General features: G+C 41.9%; 1 protein-coding gene across 1 annotated transcript in view; it reads right to left on the bottom strand.

The window, feature by feature from the left end:
- Positions 1-18,457, bottom strand: part of LOC121533550 (DNA-directed RNA polymerase, mitochondrial) — a 106,799-nt gene that overhangs the window by 69,272 nt on the left and 19,070 nt on the right. The window contains exon 5 of the mRNA XM_041839596.2: positions 1,705-1,891. Coding sequence (XP_041695530.1) covers positions 1,705-1,891 — 187 coding nt within the window. The remainder of the gene's footprint in view (positions 1-1,704; positions 1,892-18,457) is intronic.

Here is an 18,457-nt window from a genome sequence, read left to right as displayed (position 1 = left end):
AGAAAGTGTAATTCAATAGTGAAATTCCACGTTTCTTTTGAGTCTGATAGCCTATGCTTTACATTGTGTCAATACGAAAATGTTACAATCCTCTCCAATTCTTAATCTGTATACTAGACTAATATTTAGAGGTAATAACTTGAATAATAATAATGAAATGCTCCTGATAATAACTAAGTGTAATGGTAATAGTGAAGTTGCAGAGAAAATCCACAGTTATGTTGGTGACCATGTGCATTGGCCTGGCAAATTACCTAACCTCAAATTCCAAGACAGTCACAGACCTAACAGGAAGAGAGCCAGGCATATCATTACTGGCATGGCACCCTGCAAAATGTCAGCCTGACAAATAAGTCGGGTTGGGAATTGCCAGGGACCTCACGATACGATATTATCTCGATACTCTGGTGCCGATAGGATATGTATTGCGATTCGATACTGTGATTTTATTGCGATTCAATGTTCCAAAAAAGAGGGAGCCAAGATAAAACGTTTTGATCAGTCATGGAAATAGAAGTACTGAAAGCAAATTGGCTGCCTACTAAAAAAGATAATGGAGAACAAGCTATGAAGGAAAATACTGGAGTTTTGGTGCAGGTACAGCCAACTAGTGCAAAAATAATATTGCGATATTGTCAAAACGATACGATAGATCATCAAAAATAATATCCCGATATGTAACTATACCAATTTTTCTCCCAACACTAAAAATAAGAGAATGAACGTAGTGCAAGCACTGCTAAAAATACAACCCTGTACTGTAAAAAGGCTGGAAATGAATCACATGAGGAAGCAGAGCAAAGCAGCACCTCCAGATAGAGAGCAGCGTTTTGCCACCACGTCTAAAAATGGATACCATGACACCTGTCTGAAAGGAGGAGTGACAATCATATCATTCATAGTCATGCTGCTAGTGCTAGGGTCTCCTGGCAGGCACATTCCTCATTCACACTCCTGCTCCAACTCTACACAGTCAGCCCAACTAAGCACTTATTTAACACCCACTTCATCACTACTCCTTGAACCCTACTTTGTCAGTTGTTGTTTTTCTATGATGATGTCATCATCAATAAATTCATCAAGCTTTCTCTGTTCCCGAATATTGTTTTCCTTTGCTCTACCAACAGACTGTATGTAGGACAACAACATGAGGTCTAAAAAGAAGTGTACTCTGTATGTTCAAAAATACATGCAGCTAATGCACCATGATTTCATAGAGCTTGTTATAGGACATAAAAACATGACGTAGTCCAACCACTGCTTTCAGAGAGCCCTCCAGGCATGGACTGAGAAGACGCAAGGAAGGAGGCCAAAGAGACATTTCTGTCTCCAACAATGGAAGTAGTGTTCTATTCTATGTCATATCTACTTACTATAGATGTGATAATTATTCTATTTGACTCTATTCTAGTCGACTCTACTCGTGGGATGAGGTGTCTACTCTACTCATGGGTTGAGGTGTCTACTCTACTCATGGGTTGAGGTGTCTACTCTACTCATGGGTTGAGGTGTCTACTCTACTCATGGGTTGAGGTGTCTACTCCACTCATGGGTTGAGGTGTCTACTCTACTCATGGGTTGAGGTGTCTACTCTACTCATGGGTTGAGGTGTCTACTCTACTCATGGGTTGAGGTGTCTACTCTACTCTACTCATGGGTTGAGGTGTCTACTCTACTCTACTCATGGGTTGACTTGTGTCCTACCTCTGTGTAGAAGTCTTTGACTAGTGGTGAGGAGCAGGTTTGCAGGATAGTGTTGATGCTGGGCTGGAAGTCTGGTTGCACGGTGTGGATGGCCCTGAGCACCATGTCCCTCTCATCCTGCCTGAACACACAGTGACTGAACAGCTCGTCCACAGGCAGGCCATCCTCCTCCATCTGACGCAGGACCCTGAGGACAGGCCAGGAAACACAATGTCAGAGACAAGTTAGAAAATAAACTGTAAATGTAGCATTTTGCCATATTTATTTCAAATATCCAGTAGGCCTACTTCCAGACGACAAGTGCCTTGGGGGTAAAGGCAACGGATCGATTACAAGTGTTGATAACCATCTTTAGGTAATATATCTGATTTGCTTCAAAGTTCCAAGTTAGGAATGCACTTTTATCAGTATAAAAACATAGAAGTCAACCTTTTGACCTTAGTCTTCATAAGGTGGGGCCAAGTGTCTCATATACACAGTGTACAAAACATTAAGAACACTTTCCTAATATTGAGTTGCACCCCCTTTTGCCCTCAGAACAGCCTCAATTCGTCGGGGCATGGACTACAAGGTGTCGAAAGCGTTCCACAGGAATGCTGACCCATGTTGACTCCAATGCTTCCAACAGTTGTGTCAAGTTGACTGGATGTCCCTTGGGTGGTGGACCATTCTTGATACACACGTGTTGAGCGTGAAAAACAAAGCAGCGTTGCAGTTCTTGACACAAACCGGTGCCCCTGGCACCTACTACCATACCCTGTTCAAAGGCAGTTAAATATTTTGTCTTGCCCATTCACCCTCTGAATGGCACACATACACAATCCATGTCTCAACGCTTAAGAATCCTTCTTTAACCTGTCTCCTCCCCTTCATCTACACTGAATTAAGTGGATTTAACAAGTGAAATCAATAAGGGATCATAACTTTCTCCTGGATTCACCTGGTCAGTCTGTCATGGAAAGAGCAGGTGTTCTTAATGTTTTGTACACTCAGTGTAGTTCACAGTGGCCCCATGGTGACTTAATGGTCCTTAATGGTCCTCTGTAGCTCAATTGGTAGAGCATGGCGCTTGTAACGCCAGGGTAGTGGGTTCAATCCCCGGGACCACCCATACGTAAAAATGTATGCACACATGACTGTAAGTCGTTTTGGATAAAAGTGTCTACTAATTGGCATATTATTATTATTATTAATCAAATTGAAAGCACCTCTGATATCATTATGCATGGCTTTATTAAAGCTGATTGACAATGGCAGCATAACAAACAGAATATTTGCATTGGCACTTGGTGCTTTCAGACGCATTGGAAATATCAGGCAGTCCACAGACAGATGGTCACAGAGCACATCGGTGTCATGTTTATTCAAATGATATCATCCAGAGACTCCACACCTGCCATGAATGAACTGCTCAATTCAGGAGACAGCAATGTGCAAACAGCCAGTGGAAAACAGATGGTAGTGTATGGAGCAACAACTGAAGCTGAAAAGGGAGGGAGGAAACTAAGGCCTGACTCATTTAAAGCAGACCCTTGGATAACCGATGGAGCCTTTGTGAACAAAACAAGAGATTGAAGTGTACTACTAAGCTAAGTCAACCTACATGTCTGGTTTTAAACTGTTGCTATATGTGACTGCTTCAGAGCACTGTATGGATGCTTAACATATCTGCTGTCTGTCAATAGGAAGTAAGAGTTATCCTTGGCTGTGGCATGTGATGTGTAACACCTTGATGTAACCCAGAGACAGAGGGCCCTGGTGGGCTTATGTGTTACCACTGCCCTCTAGTGGAGTAAGACAGAACACTGTGACAAAGGGATGGAAGGGTGTAAGATTTGTCATCAGCCTCTGACAATGAGAGAGCCTTCCTTTACCCTCCACACCTTTCTGCAAGACCGTGATTAAATAACAGGACCTTAATTACCTTCTACTGGAAATCCTGCTTAAATACCCAGCAGCCCCTTGTCAGGCTAACACAATTAGCAGCTGCCACACTGCCACCACTCCAGTTCAATTCTCTAGGCATTCACAGAACCAAATGGAATCCTCCCTTTATATTACATTTTAGTCACTTAGTAGACGTTCTTATCCAGAGCGACTTACAGGAGCAATTAGGGTTAAGTGCCTCGCTCAAGGGCACAGACAGATTTTTCACCTAGTTGGCTCGGGGATTCGAACCAGCGACCTTTCGGTTAACGTGCTTAACGCAAAGTGAGTGTCTCTTGAACAAAGAGGGGATTAGGCCTTGTTCTCTCAGTGCAAAGAATTAGAGTTGGAAAAACTTAGATACATTTGATTTTTTCCACAATTACTTATAAAGGGATTCTACCCTTTACATCAAAACCTTCACTCCAAATCAAAATTCCAAATCTAAAACCTTTATTTTGGACAAAATTACCTGGAAGGATTATTACTACCAAGGACTATCCAGAAAAAACTTCTGGCAAACCAAAACCTGCAGAAGAAACACAGCAGAAACCTGGAAATACCATCCAACCCAAAACGGAGTGAGTAATGTTGTCTGAAGCCAAAAAGTAAAATAATCATCTCTAGGTACTTGTGTTATATAAATACACAACGCTAACCGGAATGTAGGTAGCAGCCATCTTAAAATGAGGTAATCGGCTCGGCATGCCCTTATAAATTCGTATGCCCATATATGGTAGTAAGTCACACCAAAGATTTGAAGGCACCGATCAATAGCCAAGATACTCAGCTTTCCGCAGACACCCTGCTTTTGCAGATAGGGGCTACCATTCTCATACCAGACTGAATTGAATAAAAAATAATCTAATATGGGGCCTTTACATTTAATAGGTTTTTAAGTCAATAAGGCTACTAAGCTACCAAGCTACCAAGCTTCTTAGGACAGGATAGATGTCCCAGCTGAAACTTCAATTAGCACCGAGGTGCGACGTGAGAGGTGTGAAAGCCCGTGAACCCAACAATGGCAGCCCCAGGGTGGAAACTCAGAACACTAGACATTGAGGACCATGAAACTGAAAAAATCTCTGTCAACGTGTACAAGTCTGGAACAGTGGTGGTACAGGGCAACCTCGAACAGTTTCAGCAGGACTTTTACAGTATCAAAGAGAGAGCACAGCAGGATGCTCTCTTTTGGTGACGACTCCCCCATCCTGAGTCTGATCACACCTACTCCTCAAACTGCCCTGCAGACGAGCAGCCCCAAGAGGAATGTCACCCCCCAGCACTGAGCAGACCCAGGTCCCACAACTGCGCTGTTCCTCCATTGTTGAGGATACATTCACAGAGCTGGAGAGAGAGATGGTGGAGCACAGACCAAACAAAACAGACCAGCACAACACTCCCCCCCAACAAGACCCAGAGGGCTGAAGGGGGAGATAGACGGCTGTCTCAGAGAGCTGGCTGCACGCCATACTGAGGTGAGAGAATTCAAGCAAGAGAGAGGAACACATGGTACAGCTAACAGCACTGAAGATGGAGGGAGAGGAACACACAGAGGTGAGAACGCTGAGACGCGACAGAGAGCAAGACACTCCCCCAAAGAAGCCAGCAGAACAGCCCACTTCAGACCCGGACCACAACCACATTTGTACATTTACATTTTAGTCATTTAGCAGACGCTCTTATCGAGAGCGACTTACAGTTAGTGAGTGCATACATTATTTTATTTTATTTTTTCATACTGACACCCCGTGGGAATCGAACCCACAACCCTGGCGTTGCAAACACCATGCTCTACCAACTGAGCTACATCCCTGCCGGCCATTCCCTCCCCTACCCTGGACGACGCTGGGTCAATTGTGCGCCGTCCCATGGGTCTCCCGGTCGCGGCCGGCTACGACAGAGCCTGGATTCGAACCAGGATCTCTAGTGGCACAGCTAGCACTGCGATGCAGTGCCTTAGACCACTGCGCCACTCGGGAGGTCACCACCCCCTCTTAACAGCCCCCATGTCAACTACCCTGATTGCCCTCCTAAAACCCCCCCGTGCTCCTTATTGACTCAAATGGGAAATACATTCAAGAGAATAAACTTCTTCCCAAACACAAAGTGGCTAAACTCTGGTGCCCAAACACTAGGCGTGCCCTGGAACTGCTGTCAGAGGTCAGACTAGGGTCCCCCAGCCACATCATAATTCAAACGGGCACAAACAATCTGAGGGACCAGCAGGACAGGGTGAACACAGCACTCAAGAGAATGATCGAAAAAGCTTCTTCCACTTACCCTAATACACGAGTGGTCACCTCCACCCTGCTACCATGAAAATACCCTTTACTCAGCGCATTGTTGAAGCACCTTTGGCAGCGATTACAGCCTCAAGTCTTCTTGGGTATGACGCTACAAGCTTGGCACACCTGTATTTGGGGGGTTTCTCCCATTATTTTCTGCAGATCCTCTCAAGCTCTGTCAGGTGGGATGGGGAGCGTCGCTGCACAACTATTTTTAGGTCTCTCCAGAGATGTTAGATCGGGTTCAAGTCCGGGCTCTGGCTGGGCCACTCAAGGACATTCAGAGACTTGTCCCGAAGCCACTCCTGCGTAGTCTTGGCTGTGTGCTTAGGGTCATTGTCCTGTTGGAAGGTGAACCTTCACCCCAGTCTGAGGTCCTGAGTGCTCTGGAGCAGGTTTTCATCAAGGATCTCTCTGTACTTTTCTCCGCACATCTTTCCCTCGATCCTGACTAGTCTCCCAGTCCCTGCAGCTGAAAAACATCCCCTTAGCATGATGCTGCCACCACCATGCTTCACCGTAGGGATGGTGCAGGTTTCCTCCAGATGTGACACTTGGCATTTAGGCCAAAGAGTTCAATCTTGGTTTCATCAGACCAGAGAATCTTGTTTCTCATGGTCAGAGTCCTTTAGGTGCCTTTTGGCAAACTCCAAGCGGGCTGTCATAAACATTTTACTGAGGAGTGGCTTCCATCTAGCCACTCTACCATAAAGGCCTGATTTGTAGAGTGCTGCAGAGATGTTTGTCCTTCTGGAAGGTTCTTCCATCTCCACAGAGGAACTCTGGAGCTCTGTCAGAGTGACCATCTGGTTCTTGGTTATATCCCTGACCAAGGCCCTTCTCCCCCGATTGCTCAGTTTGGCCGTGCGGCCAGCTCTAGGAAGAGTCTTGGTGGTTCCAAACCTCTTCCATTTAAGAATGATGGAGGCCATTGTGTTCTTGGGGACCTTCAATGCTGCAGATTTTTTGGTACCCTTCCCCAGATCTGTGCCTCGACACAATCCTGTCTCGGAGCTCTACGTACAATTCGTGGACATGCGCTGTCAACAGTGCGACCTTATATAGACAGGTGTGTGCCTTTCCAAATCATGTCCAATCAATTGAATTTACCACAGGTGGACTCCAATCAAGTTGTAGAAACATCTCAAGGATGATCAATGGAAACAGGATGCACCTGAGCTAAAATTCGAGTCTCATAGCAAAGGGTCTGAATACTTACAGTTGAAGTCGGAAGTTTATATACACCTTAGCCAAATACATTTAAACTGTTTTTCACAATTCCTGACATTTAATCCTAGTAAAAATTCCCTGTCTTAGGTCAGTTAGGATCACCACTTTATTTTAAGAATGTGAAATGTCAGAATAATAGTAGAGAGAATGATTTATTTCAGCTTTCACTTATTTCATCACATTCCCAGTGGGTCAGAAGTTTACATACACTCAATTAGTATTTGGTATCATTGCCTTTAAATTGTTTAACTTGGGTCAAATGTTTCGGGTAGCCTGACCCCAGCATTCTTCCAAAGTTGTGGCAAAATGGCTTAAGGACAACAAAGTCAAGGTACTGGGGTGGCCATTACAAAGCCCTGACCTCAATCCTATAGAAAATGTGTGGGCAGAATTGAAAAAGCATGTGCAAGGAGGCCTACAAACCTGACTCAGTTACACCAGCTCTGTCAGGAGGAATGGGCCAAAATTCACCCAACTTATTGTGGGAAGCTTGTGGAAGGCTACCCGAAACTTTTGACCCAAGTCTAACAATTGAAAGGCAATGCTACCAAATACTAATTGAGTGTATATAAACTTCTGACCCACTGGGAATGTGATGAAAGAAATAAAAGCTGAAATAAATCATTCTCTCTACTGCAAATATCACGGTACAGCTACAGTGGGGAGAACAAGTATTTGATACACTGCCGATTTTGCAGGTTTTCCTACTTACAAAGCATGTAGAGGTCTGTAATTTGTATCATAGGTACACTTCAACTGTGAGAGACGGAATCTAAAACAAAAATCCAGAAAATCACATTGTATGATTTTTAAGTAAGTAATTTGCATTTTATTGCATGACATAAGTATTTGATCACCTACCTTTCTTTAAGAAGCCCTCCTGTTCTCCACTCATTAACTGTATTAACTGCACCTGTTTGAACTCGTTACCTGTATAAAATACACCTGTCCACCTGAACCCAATAGAACATCTTTGGAGGGAGCTGAAAGTCCGTATTGCTCAGCGACAGCACCGAAACCTGAAGGATCTGGAGAAGGTCTGTATGGAGGAGTGGGCCAAAATCCCTGCTGCAGTGTGTGCAAACCTGGTCAAGACCTACAGGAAACGTATGATCTCTGTAATTGCAAACAAAGGTTTCTGTACCAAACATTAAGTTCTGCTTTTCTGATGTATCAAATACTTATGTCATGCAATAAAATGCAAATTAATTACTTAAAAATCATACAATGTGATTTTCTGGATTTTTGTTTTAGATTTCGCCTCTCACAGTTGAAGTGTACCTATGATAAAAATTACAGACCTCTACATGCTTTGTAAGTAGGAAAACCTGCAAAATCGGCAGTGTATCAAATACTTGTTCTCCCCACTGTATATGGACACTCAATCATTACAGTATTTTTTATTGGTAAATTTACAAGCATATAATGATAAATAGACTTGAAACTTGTATCTCATTATGGTGTATGGTGAAATAAGTATAGCCAGTTATAATTGTAATGGCTTAGCTGATAATAACAAAAGAAGAACAATATTTACATTGCTCAAAGAGAAGGAATATAATATCTATTGTTTACAGGAAACTCATTCAACAATTCTAGATGAAGTTGCGTGGAAAAAGGAATGGGGGGGACGAAATATGGGCAAAGAAATTCAAAAGGGGTGATGATATAAATTAATAGTAATTTCGATCCGAATGTGCAAATTATCCAAATAGATACGCAAGGTAGATGGATTATTTTAAATATGTTATTGGACCATAAACAGATATGGCTCATTAACCTTTACGGACCAAATAATGATGATCCACACTTCTTTGACAATATATATAATAAATGATCAACCCTGCAAGCAATTCAAGACAATATTATTATGGTGGGGGATTATAATACTGTTTTAAATAGCTCAATGGACCGTAAAGGAAATCACACCACAAACAATCACCCACATGCTCTTAAGGAAATCATGAATGTCATGGATACATTACAACTAGTAGATATATGGAGGCTTAAATATCCTGATCTAGTGAGATATACATGGCGGAGACTCAATTAAGCTAGTCGTCTTGACTTCTTTCTTATCTCATTCTCGTTGGCACCAAAAGTAAAAAAAAAAGTGTTGATAGGGGACAGAATGCGGTCGGACCATCATATAATTGGCATATACATTACTCTTACTGAATTTCCACGTGGGCGAGGATATTGGAAATTTTATGAAAGCCTATTGGATGATAAAAATAAATTAACTAGGACAAAGGAATTTATAACTGACTTTTTCCGACATAACATAGGTACAGCAAATCCCCTTATTGTATGGGACACCTTTAAATGTGCCTTTAGAGGACATGCAATTCAGTACTCATCTCGAAAACAAAATCAATTTAGGTCAAGAGTTTATAGTAACAAAGGAAATAGAAAGTCTAACAGAACAGATAGATGGCAATAAAAACTGTAACATAGCGGCTCAGAATAAATTAGAGGAAAAACAAAAAGAAAGATCAAGTGTAATATATTATAAAAATAAAGCAAACCGGATGGAATATGGGGAAAAATGCACCAAATTCTTTTTTAATCTTCAACATAGGAACGCTACCAAAAATAATTTAATGAAACTGGTTACAATTGATGGAGTCACCCATGATTCACCAAATTACATTTTGAAGGAGGAAACAAAGTACTTTAAGCATATGTTTTCTTTTCAGTCGCCTCCATCTCCTCTAACTGAAGCTAATTGTAGAGAATTATTTTCTATTGATAATGTAAAATTAACAGCCATACAGAAAGACTCATGTGAAGGTGAAATTACAGAGGAGGAACTTCTGGATGCAATTAAAGACTTTGGTCTGAGAAAACTCCAGGGTTGGATGGCATACCAGTCGAGGTATACCAAACCTTTTTTGATATACTAAGAGGACCGTTATTTGCATGTTTTAACAACTCCTATGTAGATTATCTGACACTCAAGAAGAAGGTCCGATCTCATTATTACTGAAACAGGATACAAGTGGAAAATATAAAGATCCAGTCCATTTAAAAAATTGGAGGCCCCTTACACTTCAGTGTTGTGATGCAAAAATTCAAGCAAAATGTATAGTGCATAGAATTAAAAAGGTATTGTCGGATATTATTCATTCTAATCAGACAGTTTTTTTTACATGGAAGATACATTGGAGATAATATAAGGCAAGTATTGGAAACAATAGAACACTATGGAAAATCTGGGAAACCATGCCTGCTATTCATAGCAGACTTCGAAAAGGCATTTGATAAAGTACGACTGGGGTTTATATATAAATGCCTGGAGCATTTCAATTTTGGAGAATCTCTTATAAAATGGGTCAAAATCATGTATAGTAACCCTAGGTGTAAAATAGTAAATAATGGCTATTTCCCAGAAAGTTTTAAACTGTCAAGAGGAGTGAAACAAGGTTGTCCACTATCGGCATATCTATTTATAGTGTCCATCGAGATGTTAGCTATTAAAATCAGATCCAATAATAATATATAAGCTGTGATCAACCTTTATGGAAAACCCCTTTCTGATGATTGCGTAAGGGTATTGTCTAAAGGACTGTCCTTTGCCCCCACATACTCAACTAATGAATTTAATACAAAGATTGACCTATTTCGTTTCTACAGGAATCTACATCTGAAGGCCTGGTACAAGCAAAACATCTCTCCAACTACAGACACCAGTATCTCAGGTCAGGCAGTTTCTGTTCTCTCAAAAACACCTTTTAAGCCCAAGTCCACCTTTTGTCCCATCGTCCAGAATGCCACACTAAATACATTTGCCAAGAAGGTGAATTTTGATGTGGAGAATCTGTTTAAGGGTAAAATTGACTCCAACCAAACACGACGTAACCTTTCTAAGACAGAGAGGGATGCAGTTGAATCATTGTCCAAAAATGAACGGATAGTGGTTAAAAAAGCAGACAAAGGTGGCGCTACAGTAGTGTGGGGTAAAGACAAATATGTGACAGAAGCCTACCGTCAATTAGACAATGAAGAATTCTACCAATCTCTTACCTTCAACCCTACAGAGGACCTAAAACTGAATTGAAAGGGATCCTCACAGAAGCTAAGGAGAATGGCTACATTTCAGACAATGAGTTCGAATTTCTTTTCAATGGCAGTCCGCATATGGCTTCTTTTTACCTTCTTCCAAAAGTACACAAAAATCTTGAAAATCCCCCAGGCAGGCCAGTCATTAGTGGTAATGAAAGTCTGACAGAACCCATCTCTAAGTACATTGATTACTTATTAGGCCTTTTCTGACGTCACTCCCAGCCTATCTTCAAGATACCACAGATGTGTTATGAAGAGTGCCTTGGTCCTCCTTTCTTTTTAATAATATCAGGGGATTAGAAATCCAGGGCTTAAAAACAAAGGTGTCATTGTACGCTGATGATTCATGTTTTCTTTTAAATCAACAACTAGAATCCCTCCACAGTCTCATAGAGGATCTAGATACATGTTCTAACCTCTCTGGATTACAACCAAATTATGACAAATGTACTATATTACGTATTGGATCACTAAAAAATACAATTTTTACATTACCATGTAGTTTACCAATAAAATGGTCTGATGGTTATGTGGATATACTCTGAACACATATCCCAAAGGAAATAAATGATCTCACTTCAATACATTTTAATAGAAAGTTAGCAAAAATAGATAAGATCTTGCTACCATGGAAAGGTAAATACCTGTCAATTTGTGGAAAAATCACCCTGATTAACTCTTTAGTATTATCCCAGTTTACCTATTTGCTTATGGTCTTGCCTACGCCTAGCGAACTGTTTTTTAAATTATATGAGAAAAAAATATTCCATTTTATTTGGAACGGCAAGCCAGACAAAATTAAAACGGGCCTATTTATATAATGAATATGAATTCGGAGGACAGAAATTATTAAATATTAAAGCATTAGACCGATCACTAAAAGCTTCAGTCATTCAAAAGTTATACTTAAATCCGAACTGGTTCTCTAGCAAATTAGTAAGACTGTCTCAACCAATGTTCAAGAACGGCCTTTTTCCCTTTATTCAGATTACAACAACTCACTTTCAGTTATTTGAAAAGGAAATCATCTCCCAAATATCACTATTTCTAAAACAAGCCATAGAAAGTTGGTTGCAATTTCAATTTAATCCTCCAGAAACGACAGAACAAATTATGCAACAAATATTGTGGTTAAACTCAAATATACTAATTGACAAAAAACCTTAAAAAAGGTATAATCTTCGTAAATTATATAATCAGTAGGACTGGTGGAGTTGTCGCAAATGCAGCTAACAAAAACATATGGAAAAGTCTGCTCTACCCAAAATTACAACCAAATAATTGCAGCCTTACCGCAAAAATGGATGGTATGTATGTACAGTGGGGGAAAAAAAGTATTTAGTCAGCCACCAATTGTGCAAGTTCTCCCACTTGAAAAGATGAGAGACGCCTGTAATTTTCATCATAGGTACACGTCAACTATGACAGACAAATTGAGAAGAAAAAAAATCCAGATAATCACATTGTAGGATTTTTATGAATTTATTTGCAAATTATGGTGGAAAATAAGTATTTGGTCACCTACAAACAAGCAAGATTTCTGGCTCTCACAGACCTGTAACTTCGTCTTTAAGAGGCTCCTCTGTCCTCCACTCGTTACCTGTATTAATGGCACCTGTTTGAACTTGTTATCAGTATAAAAGACACCTGTCCACAACCTCAAACAGTCACACTCCAAACTCCACTATGGCCAAGACCAAAGAGCTGTCAAAGGACACCAGAAACAAAATTGTAGACCTGCACCAGGCTGGGAAGACTGAATCTGCAATAGGTAAGCAGCTTGGTTTGAAGAAATCAACTGTGGGAGCAATTATTAGGAAATGGAAGACATACAAGACCACTGATAATCTCCCTCGATCTGGGGCTCCACGCAAGATCTCACCCCGTGGGGTCAAAATGATCACAAGAACGGTGAGCAAAAATCCCAGAACCACACGGGGGGACCTAGTGAATGACCTGCAGAGAGCTGGGACCAAAGTAACAAAGCCTACCATCAGTAACACACTACGCCGCCAGGGACTCAAATCCTGCAGTGCAAGACGTGTCCCCTTGCTTAAGCCAGTACATGTCCAGGCCCGTCTGAAATTTGCTAGAGTGCATTTGGATGATCCAGAAGAGGATTGGGAGAATGTCATATGGTCAGATGAAACCAAAATATAACTTTTTGGTAAAAACTCAACTCGTCGTGTTTGGAGGACAAAGAATGCTGAGTTGCATCCAAAGAACACCATACCTACTGTGACGCATGGGGGTGGAAACATCATGCTTTGGGGCTGTTTTTCTGTAAAGGGACCAGGACGACTGATCCGTGTAAAGGAAAGAATGAATGGGGCCATGTATCATGAGATTTTGAGTGAAAACCTCCTTCCATCAGCAAGGGCATTGAAGATGAAACGTGGCTGGGTCTTTCAGCATGACATAGATCCCAAACACACCGCCCGGGCAACGAAGGAGTGGCTTCGTAAGAAGCATTTCAAGATCCTGGAGTGGCCTAGCCAGTCTCCAGATCTCAACCCCATAGAACATCTTTGGAGGGAGTTGAAAGTCTGTGTTGCCCAGCTACAGCCCCAAAACACCACTGCTCTAGAGGAGATATGCATGGAGGAATGGGCCAAAATACCAGTGTGTGAAAACCTTGTGAAGTCTTACAGAAAACATTTGACCTGTGTCATTGCCAACAAAGGGTATATAACAAAGTATTGAGAAACTTTTGTTATTGACCAAATACTTATTTTCCACCATAATTTGCAAATAAATTCATTAAAAATCCTACAATGTGATTTTCTGGATTTTATTTTCTAATTTTGTCTGTCATAGTTGACGTGTACCTATGATGAAAATTACAGGCCTCTCTCATCTTTTTAAGTGGGAGAACTTGCGCAATTGGTGGCTGACTAAATACTTTTTTTCCCCCCACTGTGTGTGTGTGTGTGTGTATATATATATATATATATATATATATATATATATATGAATAAATAAAACAAGGGGGATTGGAAGTGATGCAGACAATTACATTGTAACTTCCATCAATCTATCTGCAATATTAAGCTGATCTACCAAAAAATTAATTAAAAAAAGACACAAAAAAAAGAAAAAAACTTCTGAAATAAATAATTATCTTTACTATTATTCTGACATTTCACGTTCTTAAAATAAAGTGGTGATCCTAACTGACCTAAGACAGGGAATTTTTACTAGGATTAAGTGTCAGGAATTGTGAAAAACTGAGTTTAAATGTACTTGGTTAAGGTGTATGTAAACTTCCGACTTCAACTGTCCTTTGCTGTTGTTCTGGGATTGATTTGCACTTTTTGCACCAAAGTACGTTCATCTCTAGGAGACAGAACACGTCTCCATCCTGAGCGGTATGACGGCTGCGTGGTCCCATGGTGTTTATACTTGCGTACTATTGTTTGTACAGATTAACGTGGTACCTTCAGGCGTTTGGAAATTGCTCCCAAGGATGAACCAGACTTGTGGAGGTCTACAATTTTTTTTCTGAGGTCTTAGTTGATTTCTTTTGATTTTCCCATGATGTCAAGCAAAGAGGCACTGAGTTTGAAGGTAGGCCTTGAAATACATCCACAGGTACACCTCCAATTGACTCAAATTATGTCAATTTGCCTATCAGAAGCTTCTAAAGCCATGACATCATTTTCTGGAATTTTCCAAGCTGTTTAAAGGCACAGTCAACTTAGTTTAAATAAACTTCTGACCCACTGGAATTGTGATACAGTGAATTATAAGTGAAATAATCTGTCTGTAAACAATTGTTGGAAAAATTACTTGTGTCATGCACAAAGTAGATGTCCTAACCAACTTGCGAAAACCATAGTTTGTCAACAAGAAATTTGTTGAGTGGTTGAAAAACGTGTTTTAATGACTCCAACCTAAGTGTCTGTAAACTTCCGACTTCAACTGTATGTAAATAAGGTATTTGTTTTTAATTTTTAATACATTTGCAAAAATTTCTACAAACCTGTATTCACTTTGTCATTATGGGGTATTGTGTGTAGATTGATGAAGGAAGATTTTTATTGAATCCATTTTATAACAAGGCTATAACTAAACAAAATGTGGAAAAGGGGAAGGGGTCTGAATACTGTATATCCCCCCAACAGAATCCCCATACTTTAACAATGACAGATTCTCCATCCTAGAGGGGGAGATCAACCACTTCCAGGCTCAGCGACATGTACTAGTCTGTGGTTACCTAAACGCCAGAACGGGACAAGAACCTAACACTCTTAGCACACAGGGGGACAAACACCTACCTGGAGGTGACAACATTCCCTCCCCAACATGACCCCCTAGACAAAACTACGACAAAACAACAAACAAAAACTGGTCACCACTCCTGCAGCTCTGTCGCACATTGGGTATGTTCATAGTCAATGGTAGGCTTCAAGGGGACTACTATGGTAGGTACACCTATAGCTCATCTCTTGGCAGTAGTACTCTAGACTACTTTATCACTGACCTCAACCCAGAGTCTCTCAGTGCGTTCACAGTCAGCCCACTGACACCCCTATCAGATCACAGCAAGATCACGGTCTACTTGAACAGAGCAATACTCAATTATGAGGCATCAAAGCCAAAGAAACTGCATAATATTGAGAAATGCTATAGATGGAACGAAAGTAGTGTAGAAACCTACCAAAAAACTATTGGGCAACAACAAATTCAATCCCTTTTAGAGAACTTCCGGGACAAAACATTTCACTGCAATAGTGGAGGTGTAAACTTGACAGTAGAAAGCCTAAACAGTATATTTGACCTTTCAGCAAATTTAAGTAGACAACCTAAGAAAATTAACAACAATAACAAATGGTTTACCAACAAAATACGTAGAGTCCTGCACAGACATTGGCGCATCCTGCAACTACATGACAATTTTACTGCTAAACCTTGTCAGAAGGAACACCAATCTCAGAGACAAACTGGTGCATTATATACAGAAAACTGACGCACCCACTCAAAACACTATCGATGTCCTCCCACTCCCTATAGGTGTGCGCACACTGTTCCTGTAGCACATTATCACAAAAACTTAAACAATTTCCCCATCCTAAAACCAACAAACCCATCACCCTGAAGAGCCAGACTACTTCCGATTCCAAAGGAATCATCTACGCTATCCAGTGCCCGTGCTCCAAATTATAAATTGGGAAGAAAACATGCACACGGAGAACACGGATCATAGAACACAAACGCTCTATTAGACGCTAGGACGAGAACTAGCCTCTAGCAGTCCACTTTATCCAGCACCAACACACAGTCAATAAACTAAAGTTCTGGGCTATTGAGAAAATGCAGAGGAATGAGAGAGGGGGTGTGTTATGTGGGCAGCTTGTCTCTCCCTTTTCTGTTTCCCTTCCTCCTTGTTTTGTCCCCTCTTTTTCTGTTGTATCTGTATGTGTGTTTGTCCCCTTTATGTGGGTGTGTCTGGAGTGGATCAGGGGGCGTGCTCAGGATCTGCCTCTCCTGTGCAGCTGCGGGTTGTTTCCAGTGATTCCTGCCTACGCAGCTGCATCCTATTCTCTCATCAACCTGCACTACTTATTCCTGGGCATGGCTCTCCACCGGCGCCAGATCGTTGTTCTTACCAGAGCGGTAACTTGGCTCACCAGTAAAGTTATTTTGTCTTTGTCTTCAGCCTGGCTCTCCACTCTCCTTAACCTGTCGTTTGTTTTGTCTTTAGTTTCGGACATATCTCCCAACCTGCCTGCCTTCCTGCCTGTCGGTCTGCCTGCCTGCCTGCCTGCCTGCCTGCCTGCCTCAGCCTCTCCTTCCTCCGGAGCCGACTAGCTCACTCTGTTCCTTTACTTCAGTTGTTTTTGGACTAAGACAATTTTAACTTTGATTAAATATTTTTGTTTCTTCCACTCCCTTTGTCGTGTTGTTTCTCTGAGTGCTGGGTTGAACCATAGCCTAACAGAACGATCTGGCCATGGACCCAACAGAGAAACAGCACGGGGCAAACAAAGACAGCTTCCAACAAGCTATCCAGGCTCAAGGAACGTTGCTAGGACAGCATGACCAGTTGATTCGGACTCTTGTGGAAGATAATCATCAACTGCTGAACCAGGTGACTCAGTTAACTACACACGTCTCTAAATTGTCTGTTATCAGTTCTCCATCTCTCTCTGACCCCCAGTTTGATGCACCCCAAGTTGTTTCCTCGGACACTAGGCAGGCTTCGTTCCGTCGGGAACCCCCTGTCACGTCGCCTGAACCGTTCAATGGAGAATTGGACAAGTGCCGGGGATTTTTGCTTCAGTGTGACTTGATTTTTCGGCAGAGACCACTGTCGTTTTCTACTGATTCATCTAAGGTACATTATGTTCTGGGGCTGTTAAGAGGGAAAGCTCTGGTTTGGGCTGAGGCTGTGTGCTCAGATCAAACTTTGACTGGATGGACTTTTGCTGATTTCTCTGCTAAATTGAAGACTGTTTTTGACCATCCTGACCATGTGGGTAATTCCTCCAAGATACTTTTTAATTTGAGGCAGGGTTCTAACAGTGTGGCAGAGTACTCTATTGAGTTCTGGACGTTGGCAGCGGACTCCAAGTGGAACAATGTGGCACTTCAAGGAGCATTTCTAAACGGTTTGAATGAAGCCATTAAGGATGAACTGGCTGCTCGTGATGAGCCACATGATTTACATTCTCTCGTTTCCCTGTCCATCAAGCTAGACAATCGGTTGCGGGAGAGGCGTCGGGAGAGAGGCGATCGGCCACATCTAGGAGGACGAGTTCCCCAGCCTTCAACCACTCGAGTCTCGCCTCTCCGGAGTCGGCAGCTTCTTGTTCCTGATTCCATCCCGAGCACAGAGGAGGAACCTATGCAAGTGGGTCGAGCTCGACTACCTCCAGCAGAGCGGCAACGGCGCCTCCAGGCGGGTGAGTGCCTGTACTGTGGAGACGCCACACACATTCTGGCTACATGCCCTAAGCGGCCAAAAGACAAGGCTCGCTCGTAACGGTGGGTCTACTTGCGAGCCCAGAGTTAGATCCTGAACCCATCATTCCCCGATTACAAGTACCTGTAACCTTACGTTTCCAGAGTCATTCCCTGCCACTCTCAGCTCTCATAGACTCAGGTGCAGAAGATAACTTTATTAGCCACCAGTTCGTTACACAAGCTCGTATCCCCATGGAGCCACTACCTACCCCCATTCGGGTCACAGCCCTTGATGGGCGCCTCCTCGCGGAGATAACTCATCAAACCACCCCCCGTTT

Source organism: Coregonus clupeaformis, chromosome 20 (genome assembly GCF_020615455.1).
Source record: "Coregonus clupeaformis isolate EN_2021a chromosome 20, ASM2061545v1, whole genome shotgun sequence".
NCBI classification, from domain to species: domain Eukaryota; kingdom Metazoa; phylum Chordata; class Actinopteri; order Salmoniformes; family Salmonidae; genus Coregonus; species Coregonus clupeaformis.
The sequence above is the reverse complement of the archived record's forward strand: the minus strand, read 5'-3'. Positions and strand labels throughout refer to the sequence as shown.